At 50.6% G+C, this 16,389-nt stretch overlaps 3 protein-coding genes across 3 annotated transcripts; 1 reads left to right on the top strand and 2 right to left on the bottom strand.

Annotated features, from left to right (window-relative positions):
* Positions 1–6,502: 6,502 nt before the first annotated feature.
* On the bottom strand, positions 6,503–7,165 carry UCRPA7_8630 (putative mfs dha1 multidrug resistance protein; the record flags this gene model as incomplete). The annotated part of the gene is made up of 1 exon (XM_007921142.1): positions 6,503–7,165. One exon carries the CDS (start codon positions 7,163–7,165, stop codon positions 6,503–6,505), a length of 663 nt encoding a protein of 220 aa, XP_007919333.1.
* A 1,410-nt stretch (positions 7,166–8,575) lies between these two features.
* UCRPA7_8629 (putative peptide methionine sulfoxide protein) lies at positions 8,576–9,281 on the top strand (the record flags this gene model as incomplete). Its single annotated transcript, XM_007921141.1, has 2 exons — positions 8,576–8,858; positions 8,932–9,281. The coding sequence occupies 2 exons, from the start codon at positions 8,576–8,578 to the stop codon at positions 9,279–9,281; spliced, it is 633 nt and encodes a 210-aa protein (XP_007919332.1).
* Positions 9,282–9,667: 386 nt separating this feature from the next.
* Positions 9,668–10,810, bottom strand: UCRPA7_8628 (putative bax inhibitor family protein; the record flags this gene model as incomplete). Its single annotated transcript, XM_007921140.1, has 2 exons — positions 9,668–10,154; positions 10,218–10,810. The coding sequence occupies 2 exons, from the start codon at positions 10,808–10,810 to the stop codon at positions 9,668–9,670; spliced, it is 1,080 nt and encodes a 359-aa protein (XP_007919331.1).
* Between the last annotated feature and the right edge of the window lie 5,579 nt (positions 10,811–16,389).

Below are 16,389 nucleotides of genomic sequence, written 5' to 3'. Positions count from 1 at the left end.
GGTTTGCAAGGACTGAAAGGTTTTATCGAGAACGAGGCTCTTTTGATATGGAACGCCCTCACATGCTACCAGCACCCTTACCTGCCTTCAAACATCTTCGAACGTTGCATTTATATGAGTTATGCGGCGATCTCGGCACTTTAAGTGAAACAATTGCTTCAACGCTTCACCAGTCACAACATTGCCAGGAATTCGCCCTGTCGTTGTCTGCCGAATGCGAGCGATCTTACATAGATAGTGGCGGGGGTGCCTCTGCGCGTAGCTATTACACCTTTTTGAACTTTCTAACATCGGTTGTTGAAGACTATAAAGCCTCAGGGGCCAAGCCTTTGAGACTGAAATCTCTCAAGCTCGGGTATGGCGTACTACTGAACGATCCCGATGATACGACCAACCTTGTATCGAAGACTCCGTTATCAGATTTAACAGACCTGTCAACGTTAGAGGAACTTTTCCTGGATAATGATCTTGACGTTGGTTGTGCGATTGGCAATCGCAATGACCTTGGCCGAGTTGCTTGGCGCACAGTCAATTCCACCTCGATGGCACGGCTTAGACGGTTCAGCTTCACCAGTCTCTCTGAAAGAAGTCGTGATTGGCTTTGCAACATTGCGGATCCAGAATTCCTGAGATCGCTCGAACTTGGAGTCGGAACCGAAAGATTAGCCTACAGCTTTATTAGACCGGAGGACGGAATCATTGAGCGTGTTGACTCACAAAGCATTCCTCGTCGTATGAGTGCCTTTGATGAGAAAACCTTCTTCTTGAAGCCTTATAGACATGGCCTCAACGCGAACTTCCCTGTCAAATGCCGGACACTATCACTTCTGAAGAATCACTGCATTCCAAGCGATTTTGCTGCTTTGGGCTCTTGCAGATGGATTCAGACGCTGGTTATTTGCCTCAAGAAACATGTTGATACTCAGGGTTTCAAAAAAATTATATCTCTTTTCCCTGTTGTCGAGAGCCTGTGTATTCGCATTGGCATAGATCACCCATTACCTAGCGGAGGGGATGAGACGCGACATAAAGGCAATGTGGTTCATGTAGGCGATGGGCGGATCATAGACGAGCAGTTATATTTGCATAACTTTTGGCGAGCTAGATGGAAAGAAATGGCTGGAATTGTTGCCTCAAGCCGCAAATGTCCGGCGAAGTATCTCAAGATTGGTCATCTGGCTTGGAAAGTCTTGCCAAGGGCAAAAGGGGTTTCTATCTCTACCCTCGAGGAACTGGACACGTGGGCGGAACAGGCCGAATGTCCACACATTTTCCAGTATAATGATCCGGTTAGACACGATCACATTTACTAATGACTAATATATTGAGTCGGTATGGATTGGATGTCAAGATTAAATAGGATCACTAAACTTCACGCCGCTGTTGTACTAGCTGGCCTCAGCTGCAAATGACACTCTGACCAAAAACGCTTGTTCAGCTCTTTTTTGACCAATCTCTTGAGCTATTCAAACATGTTAGGCGGCCTATCGCCGAGGGCCCTGGGATTACTCGGCAATCGGCTATCGTACATTGTCATTGGTCTTCGATACGTGCATCAGGGGCCGTCGAATCCTTGAGAAACTGCCGCGTTGATTGTTAGCGTGGCCATGCCCTAGAGTGTCATCACTACTACGTACGCTGCAGGAACATGCCCAAAACACATCCGAACATGGGTTCAAGAATGTCCTCCTACGCCAACTGGACCTCTTGTATCGTCTTTTGTCCCTTTCAAGGTCTAAGTTTCAGTTATGGGCCGCCAATGCTATCAATCTTTGTCTTAGTCAGAGAAGTATTGTAATGATGCAGAAAGCAATCGACAGCCGTAGTGTATCTCCAGTTTGGGGTAACACAGAGGGGCTAGACACTACAGATGGAGCACTAGTGACCCAGGGATCAAGGGTCAAATGCCACGCGACAACGACAAGAAAACCAGGAAATCATGAAGACAGACGGTAAAACCATCCCCAACAGTCTCTCCACTGAGCTTACAAGATTTCACACTGCAGTATTGTCGTCTCTTCTTTGGTAACGAATCTCTGGTCTTTGATTTGTGCAATGGCTTCACCTAAGGCTGGGACTGTCTTCCAAAAGTTCACTTTCACATTGTGGGTAGCCTGTGCGACTACATCGCTGCTCAACGTGCTCTTTGGCTATGACACTACGAGTTTTGGCGGTGTGCAAGCAATTCCAGGATTCACAAAACACTTTGGAGATTCAGTGTCAGCCACTGGAGCTCCAGCGTTGTCCGCATCCCGAGCTTCATTCATGAGCTCCACTGCCTTCATCGGGAAGTTTGTTGGTGTCCTCGCTATCCCGATATTCATCGAATTGGTTGGACATAGAGTCAGTATTTGGGCAACCTGTGTGGTGAGCTTTGTTGGAATCATCATTGAGTGCACATCTGGACCCGTGTCCCAATTCGTCGTCGGAAGGATCATCGTTTACTTCAGGTACGCATCAAATCAATGAATGGACAGTGTCAATGAGAGCTAACAAACCCCCTCATCGTAGTGTCGGTATGGCCGAAGTCTGTGTCACGTATGTTTTCAGTTGCTGCTACAATTGGATGAAGCTGAATTTGCAAGAACATATCAAGCGGAGGTTGTCCCAGCAGGCGCCCGTGGTGCTGTAGTCGGAACTATACAACTGTTCAATCAAATTGGTCAGATCATGGCGGCTGGTATCAACCGATCTTTTCATCTATCAGTTGAGCCGAAGGGGTGCGTATGTCTTCTGTATTGGCCCGATTGGTATGTACTGACCATTATAGCTGGATTGTGCCCGTTGCCTGCTCCGCAATCGCACCATTCCTTCTCATTTTCGGTGTCTTCTTCATTCGTACGTCAATATCTGCGCGTATCCAAAGGTTCAAACCTAAGACTTCACTAGCAAACGGTCCCCGCTGGCTGATTAGCAAGCACAAGAAAGACAAAGCCGTTGAAGTTCTCGAGAGACTGCGTGACAAGGAAGCTGTCCAGGCTGGGCGGCCTCAAGCTGAGGCCGATGCCATTGAAGAGGCTTTGGAAAACAAGGTTGAAAAGGGGCCGTGGTTGGATCTATTTGTAGGTTCACATTTTGCGGATCGAGATCTCCCCGACTAAGACAAGGCAGCGTGGCACCAATTTGAGACGGACTTCTATCGCTGGGATCATGTATGTCTAACATTCCCTTTACAAGACGAACTACACTTGCTGATGGATCTTTCCCAAGCTATGTCTTCCAACAGCTGACCGGGCAGGGCTTTGTCACACAGTGTAAGTTATATCACCGAGTCAAACAAGTTCTAGCCTTTGATGATTTCGGTAATGTCCCACTGACTCAGAAATCAAGACTCTCCTCGCTTCTACGCTACCGTAGGATTGTCAGCTCATGCATTCGAATACAACATCGGCTCGGCCACTTGTGGCTTCGCTGGTTGTGCAATAGCAACTGTATTGATCGATCGTGTAGGGCGGCGCCCCTTACTACTTACAGGGGCTATAGGTCAGACTATTTGTCTCTTCATTATTGCAGGAATGGGCTTGATCAAACACCCCAATGCAAACGAATCAAATCTCCTGGTGGCTTGCGTGATGCTGTTTTTGTTTTTCTATTTTGGGTACGTCTACGCCTGTCTCTTCAACTATTCTACCACTAATAGTCTCTTCTAGTTTTTGGGCTGGCCCCTCTTATGTGGTGAGCACAATTGAGGTGTACGAATGCGAAGAAACGACAAACACTAACGTTTCAAAGATTGGCACCGAGATTGGCACTGCTGCACTCCGAGAAAAAACCCAGGCTTTCACAATTGCCCTAAAGTGAGCTGAACGAGTCGATATAGCAATGCGAAGAAATATATCTAATGTTGTATTACCAGCGTCGTGGCGGCATGGCTGGTATCATTTACGGTACCGTATCTTTTGGACCGTATAGGCTCTAACATAGGTTGGGTATTTGGTGGCATTTCTGCAGCCTCAGTAATCTGGACATATTTGTATGTACCAGAACTCTACGTAAGTCCATATTCGTCAATAACAGAGACATTATTAATGCCATGTTTATTCTACAGAACCGATCTCTCGAGGTGAGCGAGCTCCTGAGGCACTGTCCTGACACAAAGCTGACGCCCTTTTGGAACAGGAAATGGACGAACTGTTTGCTGTAATATACCCTCTTATGAGGCTGAATAGCTCTTCCCTCACAATATGCTTACTGTTAGTTCTAGGCACGCATTCCCGCACGCAAATTTGCAACAACCGAGACGCATGGTGCCGGTCGTCGGTAAGCATCGAAGGGAGGATTGAAGCGGATCTAAGTTAACCATAGGCTGTGTAGTGTTCGAGAATTGGAGAATGCAACCGACGGCGGCGATTCTTCAAATCCAGAGCCTGTTAAACGCGGGAACTACGGAAAGAGTGCGAGCAATAATGTTCAATATCAAGTTGGCCAGGAGGATTGAGAAATGGGGGAGGACAGGAGAATTTGTCGATCTACCTTGAAGACCAACAACTAAGCTATGACCAATTGCCTAGGGGAGATCCGAAAAGAATTGAGGATCGTGTCATAATCATAACAAGTAAATGTCTACCATCAGTTCTTATATGACAAAGCTCCCTCCTTCCTTCGAGCTAGTCGGCTCAAGCACCAAGTCCAGCAAAGTGCGGACGCTCGTGTAGCAGCTTAACAATGGGCAAGAAGACTGGCTCAGTTTGTTGAGGATCATTGATCATGTCCTCGACTTCGGCCCAATCTTTCCATACCCAGCCTTCGCATTTATCAGGTTCCAGAAGCTGCCAATGATCATATCAGTCTAGGCTATCAGTGGTCGCTAGCAAGCTCACTGACCTGTGGGTGCTGCTCAGGTTCAAGCATCTCACAGATCATGAACAAGGTGATATAATGTCTATCAGGATCGTGCCAGACACTGTTCGTGACTGCCGCGAGTTTTACCCCTTTGACCTGCAAGCCGGTCTCTTCTAGAACCTCTCGTTCAGCGCAAGAGCTTATCTCTTCGCCAAATTCAAGATGACCTCCTGGGAACGCCCATTGTCCTACCGCAATATGATCAACCCTGCCTGCCAATGGGGTTGGTTGTAACATACCTGCACCATGACTTGATTTCCTTCGTCCGAATACCACTCTTCCATCCGGTCCATACACAATAGCAGCAACACCAACTCGTGGGTCTGGCTTGGCCGTTTCCATGGCTAACCCCTCTCTCGAAGACTGGATGCGTGCTGCTTTCGGATGTCAGTTCTTGTAAGATCAAGCTTAGTTAGATGTTGACTCACCGCTCTACTGAGTGGCCGCTCACGCTAAGCACTGTGCGTCACAGGTAAGATGTGCACGGTACAGATTGGCCAAGACATATCAATAATATGTAATAGGCATGATGACACTGCTCATCAGCCCACCTCACATAGGACGATCTCTTCATTAATGACTGCAGCCTCAGCATGTAAGACTAGTCTTGTTACTTGTGTTTATACTGTGGCTCAAGGAACAGAGTATATCTAGCTCTGATCTCTCATCACCCTAGATCTAAATCCGTTATATTTCTTCTGGTCCTTTTGCATATTTACTCCTTTTTCTCAGCTTCCGACCAAACCGCCAGAAGATGAGAGGCGCTGGGGCCAGCACAGCGGCAATGCAGCCCAACAACGTCATGGTCCAATGTACACCAATGCCCTCGTAGAGCGGTCGTGCCGCTATCACCATGCTCCCGGCAATCATGTACCGAACCATTGTGATGCTTGCGAGGGCGATCGCTGAGTGGTCCCCGTAGCTGTCGATGATGTATTCGTAGCTGCTGACGTATATCGCGATGAGCACCATGCCGAAGACAAAGCAAGCGCCGAGACCCGCCCATATAGAGACAGTACTGTAATTAGTCCATCCCAGCCAAAACAGACATACAGGGAGAAGAGGTGCCATTACTATCGCGGGCCAGAGTCGGAATTCCGGCTCCAATTGCCTACCGCGCACATGTTCTGTCTTGTGTCGTGCCCAGCTATACAATGCCGGAGCGGAGAACGTGAAGAAGGTTGCCCCTGCGGCGATAGCGGCAAAACATGTGCCAGTCATCTCGACGGACAGCTTGTATGTCTGTTTGAAGATGTAATCGAACCCCGAAAGAAACGTGAAGAGGAGAACGTAAAGAAGCACCAGATAGCTGCCGAGCACGGCAACAACGGGCTCTCCTGCGAAGAACTTTGCTGGCAGGGGTAGAACCTCTCTCATCTTCTTGAAGAATGATGCAGACTCGGCATGTTCTGAGACGTAATTCTGGTTGCCAGTGACACTTCGAAGCTGTTTTGCTCTCCAGTCGAGGAGGACGGGGAGAAATGTCTCAGGTAAGAAGAGGAGAGCGAGAAGGAAGGCGGCAGCAGAGATGATGAGTGTCATCCATTCGGTCCAGCGCCACCCGAGACGCGGATGCGATACAATCCAGCCCCCGACTATAGGTGCAGTGACGGGAGCTGTGTATTTCAGTCAGCTTGAGTATGATATGGGGCAGCATGCGTCACAAACCAGTCACATTAGCCCAGGCGATGATCGGGAAAACGAACGATCTCTTGACAGAGCGGAATTGATCCCGTACGCTTGAGCCATTGATGCTTAGTGTTGCGCTGGCGAAGAGACCAATGAAGTATCGACAGACAAGCTGCCCGCCAAACGTTGGCGTCAAGGCGGCGCCTAAGACGAACAATAGATAACAGAAGCTCGAGATCAAGTACACAGGGTTCCGGCCGACAGTTTCAGACAACGGTCCAGCGAAGAGGGAACCAGAACCAATGCCGAAGAGATACATGGCGGTGGAGAGGCTCTCGGCGACCTTGCTGACGTGAAACTCCTGGCTGGCAGCCGTGTTGGCCATGGACTCCGCCGCACCGGCCCATGCCTGGACAAAGATCAGAAGTGTCAATATGAAGATGTTCTTGGCGCGAGCGGTCAATGGCCAGTTCTTGGGATCAAAGGGGTCATCGTCCCCATCTGTAGTCACCCATATGCGGTCGTCTTTGCTGTCATTGCTTGCAAGACCGTCAGATTTCGGGGCAGTGTTATTTTTCTCAGGATCTTGTAGCGTCTTTTCTGCACCTTGCTCGTGTGTATCTTGCTCAGGGGCTCTTTTGGCGGCAGCACGGACATCTCTTCCCATCCGACGATACTGGACGTACGACCACATCGCCAAGTGCGGTAGAGAGATCTTTCAATTGTACGATGCGGACAAGAGGGAACCAGTTGAGAACATGATCAAGGCAAAGAGAGCGAGATCTGTAGGGAACTGGCTCTTTCCAATATGTTATACTCACCGGAGCCTCTTCCCCCTGGCGATATGCTTCTCATATTGTATTCCCTGTTTTGGTCTCTCAACAGTGTCGCGTGCTCGATTACCAGACTAGTCACTGATGCACAGAGTAGCTTGGGCTGGTGAAATGATAGGGTCTAGACTCGGGTGTGACGTAGCCCGGCCAGTGGAAGATAAGTGCGCTGAAGTGTGGGCTAATAAGACTACAGCAACCCCGGCCCATTTGTGAGAGTTGCAGGGGGAGACAAAAGTCTTCATGTCGGATACCTAGTCAGGGCGTTGCTTGGCTTACGCGTGCATGTAGGTAGTCGAACATCGCAGGAAATGAGTTGTTCAAAGAAGCAGATGAGATGAGTGAGTGAGAATGCCCTGATGGCTGACTACCTAGACTAGGTATCATTACAAGTTTTGATAGATACTGTAGATGTTATCTGGCCTATTCCCCTCTACGTAGGGGTACAATGAAAGGTCGGATTGCATCTGGGTACTGTACCATCAAGTTGACGAAAGTGACGGCAACCATTCTGAAAACCAGTCCAAATCCCAGTTCCCCAAATTACTTGGCGAATGGCTTGCAACGCCCGACCCGACGGAATAGAGACTTGCAGGTGAGGTGCTATAACCAGGGTTGAAGCGGTCGAAGCGTGGAGAATCAATCTAGAATTCATCAATCTGAGAGCAACAATCTCTCTACCGGTGTTGAAAACCCCCATCGTCATCCCCTTTGCGATTCTTCCTTTGGCCAGGAAAATACTAATACTAATAGGCAATGGGTAGATAAGTCCGAAAGGGAGGCTTCATAGTTTGAGTATCTAAAGTAAGGAAGGAAGGACAGGTATTTGGAATGTGTTGTGGCTCAGCAGCAAACTGGAGAGCTCTTTGGGGGCAGTGGCGGGGCAGACAGCAGACATGACCTGCATGACTGTGGAATCATCTCTTTGGAGGGGCTTTTTAGAGGGGATTTGTCAGTCAAGTGTCCGTGCTATACGCTCGAATGCGCCATCGACGCTAAGCTAAACGTCACGACTCCAGGCTTCGCCCTTCCAGACACTCAAATATCTCGATATTTCGTCCTCGAATGTCAACTCGCGCTGGCCGCTTCGATTGAGTATATAATCATCCTTGAAACACCCAGAAATTGTCGCATCTAAAACAACCGCAACCGCAATCGAAACCCTCACAATTGTGGCTACACCATCTCACCCACCTCAACCCCGCCATCGCAGCTCCATCCTTACCACAACCACAGCTCTTCTCCCTCTAGCTTTCCTGCTTCTCGTCGTCACAATGTCCTTCTCGACCCCGTCATTCCTCTCACGACTAGCCCGGCCATTCACCGGGTCTACCAAGCTTGGGATCTCCGAGGTCGGAGGCGGCGCCGCCACCGCAGCAGAGTCCATCCCCGCCGGTGCGCAGAAGGCCACCGTCGCCGCCGGCTGCTTCTGGGGCGTCGAGCACATCTACCGCAAGCACTTTGATGGCAAGGGGCTGTATGACGCCAAGGTCGGCTACATTGGAGGTGACACCAGCAACCCCAGCTACCGCGCAGTCTGCTCGGGCAACACCGGCCGTGAGTGCTCGCCTCAATCTATCCATCCCCTTCAATGTGAGAGAACGAGGACTAATGGTTAACGTCTTGCCAGACGCCGAGGCCACCCAGATCGTCTTCGACCCGGAGAAGATCACCTACCGCCAGCTGATCGAGTTCTTCTACCGCATGCACGACCCCACGACCCCCAACCAGCAGGGCAACGACCGCGGCTCGCAGTACCGCTCCGGCATCTTCTTCCACGACGCCGAGCAGGAGAAGATTGCGCGCGAGGTCACAAAGGCCGCCAACGAGCAGTGGTACAGCGGCAAGATCGTCACCGAGATCCTGCCCGCCAAGCAGTGGTGGGACGCCGAGGAGTACCACCAGCTATACCTGGACAAGAACCCCTTCGGCTATCAGTGCGCGAGCCACTACTTTAGGGACTTCCCGCCGTTGAAGTGACTAGATGAAGGTACAAGTCGGCCGGGAAGAGATAGGCAACGGCTTTGATTTGAATGATTGAGGCATGTGAATACCATGATGGAGTTGGAGGTTGCATGTTGTTTAGACTTTGGTTTATTTTTATTATTTTTTTTGTTACACTTTGATATCAATACCAATACAGTTGTGATTTAGCACATTGTCTGTGCTTTTGATATCTGCTCCTAATCAATCAAGAGAGGAGAATATTGCAGTCCTGTCCGTGAACTCCAAGCAGCCCAGTCTAAAACTACTGTCGTCTGCTATGCTGCTGGATCATTCCTCCAATATATAATCACCCTTGTGCCACTGATGCCACCATCTTGCACAAGTTTTCCACTATCCGCATCATCATATCAAACCACTCTTTACTTCCTCCTATTCTGCTGCATCATCAAGATCTGTACCATACGGATGAAGATATTGAGGAAGTCGAGCTCGAGAGAGATGCTCTCGTTGACGGGATCCCGCTTGATGACGCCGCGCTCAGCCAACCGAGCATGATACAGCACCTTCTGAACATCATACAGGGTGAAGCCACCGAACAGAGCCAGACCACCGTACAGCCATACGCTCTCGGTCAACGCCAGAGCGCGGACTGCGGTCGCTGGAATGACAAGAGGCGCAAGACCAGAGACAGCAACGATGGCAGCACCAGCCAGGAGAGGACCGCCAATGTAGAGGTACTTCTCCTGCTTGGCAGTAGCACCAACAAAGGAAATCGAGCCCATCATGGCGACAGTGTAGAGGCCGGCACGAGCAAGCAATGCGCCGGGAACGAAAGCGATCAGGGGAGCGACGAAAGCAGCCTGGGTGGCGTTGAAGGCAGTCCAAAGGGCGTACTTAGGGACGTAGCTGTCATGATGTTAGTAATCCATGTAATGATGCGCAACTTAGAGAGAAAGGAGGGGAACCTACTTATCAGGGTCGATGGCTCTGGTTCCGATCATTGTACCAAAGCTCAGTGCCAATCCTCCAATTGCCATGACCCAGGGGTTGGTGACCATGATCCTGTACACAAAGCCGCTCTGGACCATCTGTCGGGCGGTCAATCCGATGATGCCGATACCCAAACCGGTGTGAAGGAAGGTATTGTTGAGGTAGGCACGCTCGAAGGGGGGCATGCCTCCGTCCTCTCGGGTCTCGCGGTTGAAGACGACATTGATGGCGACAAGCGTACCACCAAAGATGGCACCGCCCACCAACAACTTGCGAATCACAGAACCTCCATCTGCAGCTGCCGGGGGAGCTGATGTTTGGTATCCTCTGCCGCTGGCGCCGACGAGGCGGGCGACGATAGAGTTGCTCGATGACTTCGGGGTCGCGCGGACGAGAGAGGACGAGAGGAGAGAGGTCTTGCTGGTGAAGAAGCTGTTCTTGGGCGTCGACTGATGGAATGCCCTTGCGAAGCTAGCAGGGCCGCTTGAGCTTCGCGCAGCAGCTTTTGAGATTTGAGGGAGTCGAGATGCCAGGCGGGCTGGGCCCTGGCGGACTGTGATTGTGAACGACATGATTTGGCGACGAGCGCAGGTCTGCTTTTGATGCCGAACACAGAAGAGAAGCGTAGAATGGGAGGTAGGAGAGGATTAAGAATGAATGGACGATGCGCCGCCTCGTGCCTTCTTGAAGACTTTTGGAGGAGGTGACGGCGTTAACGGTGGTGGTAGGTTGTAGAAAGAGGAGGCAAAGCTGTCGAATGACGTTTGCCCAAAACGCTGCTGAGTAAAAGCTCCGCCGATTCCGTTATTCTTCGAAAAATTGGCGGGGACGGTCACGTGGAGCGAGCTGGAAGATGCTGGAAGTCGGGCCACGGAGCAGCAAAACGCCGATAAGCCCGACTACGATGCATTCTCATATTCTCAGGGCACCATCAACAGCAAAAACGAAACCTGCAAAAGCCAAGCTACTTGACGAGATCTAGAACTCTTCGAAGACTTCATTCCCCGAGTTCTTCAGGTTCTCTCCTTCTAGATTGAGCTCTCTTGTCCAGCTGTCTCGGAACTTAACTTGCAGCACCTTGTCAAGGAAGTCGCTGCAGCTTCCGACTTGCGGGGTGCATGTAAGCCAGCCTTCAGTCGGGACTTGAGCCTCCACCAAGCCTAGCGTCAAGTCAAGGTGTAGGGTTCCTACTTCCATCTCAACTTCTCTCTTCATCTCTTGTTTCTGGCACTGCTTTCCTTATCTATACAATTTAGTCTCATCGTACACGTCGCCATGCATGACGACTACCTTGATGCCAGCTAAAGACAACTGAGGGGCAGCTTCTAAGGCTGTCCATGGGCCCACTGGCTGGCTAGGTAGACTTGACAAGACGCCAGATTGCTTTTGATATATGATCTCGAGCGTTTCAACACCTTGGAGATGGCCTCTTTCCTGGCCATGTCGAACATAATCGAACAGTGTTCAGTCGATCAACTGTCAGCTGAAGAGAGATGCTCGGGGCTGCTGTTCTCTGGCTCTCGGCTCCATCTGGGCTCGCGGGGTGTAATAAACCGGTAAAATTATGGAACCAGTCGCGTCGCATCGTCGATACAACCTCCATTCTACCGGCACTTCGCAGCCGATCGCCAGGTACCCGCATGAATAATAGCTGCTTTAACGCTGGCTATTCAATCCTATTGACTTTGTGCACGCTATTGGGCAAGGCGCCCCCAAAGCCCTCTACTGAGTAACCATGACCAGGCGCCAATCGTACACGATGCTACCGCATTGTCTCTTAAGTAAAGTCAAGTGGCCAGCTTAGTGGTGCTACTCTACCATCGCTCCGCGAGTATCTTTTCCAAGTCTCCGATGCTCCAATTGGGAAGGCATTTTCTTGGTCCTTACGGTGGTCGCAGTTCGATAAGATCTAGGGTAGGCCAAGGTACCTTAGGTAGCTAGTATGGTGAGTGACTTTCAGTGGCCCCGAACTCGCAAGAGCAGTCACGGAGGTGTGAGGAGGAGGTAAGCACCTCCAACTTACCCGGCAACGTTGATACCCGGTCCCGAATCTCTCAAGGACTTCCCATATGAATTCATATATTTCTATGTCGTGGAAGCGGCGACACGGCAAAGACTCATTTCCACCCTTCCCTTTGGTTTGATTCAGGGCACTGGGAGTACATATTCTAGTCGTATGCATCTCTCCGACGCGCACAGCTTCTGCAACTCACCCGATCTCATCATCGTCATTGGAGTTTCTGAAACTGTTCCTCGTTGAGAGTTTGCGAACCATTCACTTGTACGCAGACTGTTCATTGTACAACACGTCGCATACCACAGCTGATTGCTCAGGACAGGACAAACCTCACACAACTGCCATTGGAAGTCTCTGCTCAAGCAATCCATCAGCCACGTCAAGTAAGACTCTTTGCGCGAATCGAAGATGCTCTTCCCTCAGCTACTTCTGGCGTTCCTCGCCACGACGACCTTTGCCGCACCAGCAAGCCGCGATCAGACCCCGTTTCAAGCCAAGTCGCCCGACACGATTACTCGCGCGAGGCCCAAGCACGATGTCTTCAGGACCCCATTTGTGGTGAAAGGGCCACCGCCTCCAAGGGGGTCTGAGCCGTACAGCGCAAGCACCGGGAAGCAGGCTGGCGGCAAATCGTACTTCAAGACGAAGTGGACGCGGCCGGGCGACAAGAAGAAAGAAACCGGCCCCACGTCTTGCTTCTGCGCTGGTGGGTCGATCTGCTGCCATGCTGCTGATGGCTTGAGCTGTAACTACGGCGTGTGTGGGATTTGAATCGACACGAGGGCTATACGCAGGACGAGAAACTCCATCTATTATGAAGCCCGGCCAAGGGGACATATCTCAGCCTTGCGAACACCAAGCTACCATCACTCTGCGGGGATTGGGACATCAATATTGACGAGCCGAGCGGATGCCGACGCATTATGTCCATCGAATTAAACGAGAAGATTCAGACTTGGACTTCTCTCATGCTGCACTCAGGGACGGTGTCCAAGCTGCGAGAGGCGAGAAATGTGTCTATCAGATATTGCCAGCATCACGTTACCATGGAGGGACTGGGCGACAAAAGATGTGAGGGCGTTTACCAGGTGTTTTGTAGGGCGCAGTTATGCCATGAATATATCTGGCACCGGGGTAGGATTATGTCAACCCAATTCAACCTGGCATAGAACATCAACTTTTAGCCAGGCGACCCTGATTATGAAGTTGGCGAGCCTGGCATCACATGGAGGGCCGAGGCGGTGGCCGTGGCACAAGTTTGATGAGACGCGCAATGAAAGGAGCGATAACAGGCATCTTGTATGCCTACGACTAAATAACCATTTTTGTCGATGGATCTTGGGCAAGATGAGAACCAGGAGTATCACTCGAAGAGCTGTTCAGGTAATCACGGCATCGTGTAGAGCCGGGTGTTTCAAGCTGTAGCTTGGGCTTTAAGCTTAATGTGTAAATGGAATAGATCATCTTCTTCCTGTCTCATTTCAAGAAACTCGGCAAAAGATTGATTTGACTGTCAGTCAAAGTATGACCCTGTTCTAATGTGCTAGAGTTCCCGATTAGTGTCTGTGGCGTTTGTCATATCCGGCCACGTCCAATGTTCCCTGCATTAGCCTCGAACCAACACTGCCGCCATCGAAACGGAGGCGTCTTCAGGAGCGGAGTGGAGTTCACGGGGACTGGTCTTCCCCAGAATGACCTTCCTTTCTAGGGGTCGTGAAAGGTGTGAAGAGGGCGGTGGGAAGGTCGATGCAATAGCAGCGGCGCTATCACGACACGGCTGTGCTGTGGGATTGTTAATTTACGAGAGATGTGCCCCCCCCACGACCGTAGCGGAAGGTCGTCTCGACAACGAAGCCAGCAGGCCACGATAAGGGAAAACTAGGTGTACATCATGCTACATAGCAGAGCTGCATTGCTGTAGTCTGCATGCCAGGCGTGTGCCAAAGTACTTGGCGTCCTATGTAGACAAGTTGAGTGAGATAGGCACCGTTGAAGGGGGCTGAGAGATAAAAGACTCCGGACACGAGCAACTGAGACGAGCGGCTCGCGTCAGAATTCGAGTATGACATCTGATACAAAGTACATCATCGCCGTTGTTTACAGGCAGCAGTGCATTCGTAATCAACTCAGCTCAAACTCCCTCGGCGCAAGAGAAAAAGAGAAGCTAAAAGACAGTAGAAAAGGTTTCCATAATGACATATGCGCTCTTTGAAGCAACATATGAGGAACACTCATCCATAGAAAATCCCGCGGCCTAATGTCTCTTAAAGGAATGGACGGGCCACGCTGGCCTTCTAGAAGCCTTCCAAATGCGCCGCTGCAGAAGCCAATACTTGCTTTTCTCACCCGGTTATTGGTCCTGACTTGGAACTGGTGTGCTCTCAGGCTGCATGCTGCAGGTCTCTCGGCCTGGCTGCCCTGAGAGGCTTAAGAAGAGCAGGATTGTGGCGTCGCCAACGCTGCGAGCCGTCCATCCAGGGGTGTTCTGTCTAGTGTAAGGCATTGCTGGAGAAGCGCAGCTTGTCAGGCCCTGTAAGGAGGGGTAAGTAGAACCTGGACAGCGAGACGCTAGAAGACTTCTCGAAAACCGCTCGGAAGCAGGGCTCCAGGGCCCCTGGCGTTGGCGAGAGAGGAGTGACGCCCGTGGCGGAGTACCGTATTTTTTTGTTGTGTAGCGAGCGCATCGCCGCACAATTGCCGGCGGCTCCGACATGACCCTCGGCACTGACGGCGCAAATTGTCGTCAGAGAGAAGTTTGCAAAGCTGAAAAGGCTATTTTAAGAGCGGAAAAAGGAAATAAAACGTGTCGCATAAATTGTAAAGGGGAAAGAGTCTCATTTCTGGTTGGGCTTAGGACTTCTCCGCCGTGCAATTTGCCATGTGGCTACCTACCTTACTTACCTTACCGGTACTTACCTCAGCCTGCATGAGATGACTGACATGAACATGAACATGAATATGAACATGACAGGTGAAGAGCCTTCCCGGCTCTGCGCTTTCACAGGCTGCCCGCCCGCCATCCGCCTCGGGGCATCATTGTGCGTCATGTCACTCGCCTCTTCAGCTAATGCGATAACTCCAAGACAGTTGGATGAGTGTTTGTGAGTACCTAGGTATCTATCGGGTTTGTCATTCTTTGCCGTAGAAGTGTTTCGCCGCAGAGGAGCAGGCTGCATCTTCGTAACTTGGCCTGTGATGTCGCGCATGGGCATGGTTGATTGTTTGAGGCAGTGCCCCCAATTACGACCTTGAAGTTGCAGCGTAGATTCAGGATTCAGATACACCCAGGCATCTTGTCCCTCTGTTGAGAGGAGGGAAGAGATACGGTGGCCTCTTTCCTCCCATCTCTTCCTAGGTACCTACTGTACGTATGTGGGAAACCTGGTTCCTGACAACTGCATGTCCTCTCCACGAACCTGGATGCAGTGCAGTGTGTCATTCACTCGCAGCGTTGCTGTAGCTCGTGTCGGGAGGTACATAGTAGTTACTGGAAGGTATCATGCAGTACAGTCCTGCAGCAGCTTGGCTTGCATGTGGAAATCGCTTCTTTTTTCTTCTTCTCGGGGGGTTGTGTTCTAACAGACCTTCTAGAAACGACTCTTAGCCAGGGCCAACCCTGTCGACAAGGTAGCGGTAGTCTGCTCCTTGTCATTACCGCAACCGCAACCAACTCCAACACGGACTACTGAAGGGGGGTTGCCGCTCTCGGTTGGTAAGCCACCCTGCGCCCCGTGCTCCCTTCAATCCCTCCCCCCAAATCTGATTACTGAAGAGAATGTTAACAGGCGACCCAGCTTTGGGAAATAAGGGGATCGCAGAGACATCCATCTGTCCGTCTCTCTGTTTAGGTTTAGTCTGGAGAGAGCAATGACAAGAGAACAGATGATATGATTCTTGAGAGCACGGAGAATAACGTTAAGACATTCGTGAAAGTGAAGTGAGATGCATGCGGTCCAAACTAGTCGTGGAGACTCTTCAACTCAGCGTCTAACGTTACGAATTGAAACGCAACTCAATCACTTCAAGTGGGCCAAATCGACACGTCTATCTCTCCTTCTTTTGTCTCCCGAGTTGCATCATCACTGAGTGATCTCAGCTAAGGTACCTGTACCCTGTCTTACTCCTTTCACTTGC

This window comes from Phaeoacremonium minimum (genome assembly GCF_000392275.1).
Source record: "Phaeoacremonium minimum UCRPA7 unplaced genomic scaffold PA7_03_scaffold_601, whole genome shotgun sequence".
In the NCBI taxonomy this organism is placed as follows: domain Eukaryota; kingdom Fungi; phylum Ascomycota; class Sordariomycetes; order Togniniales; family Togniniaceae; genus Phaeoacremonium; species Phaeoacremonium minimum.
The sequence above is the reverse complement of the archived record's forward strand: the minus strand, read 5'-3'. Positions and strand labels throughout refer to the sequence as shown.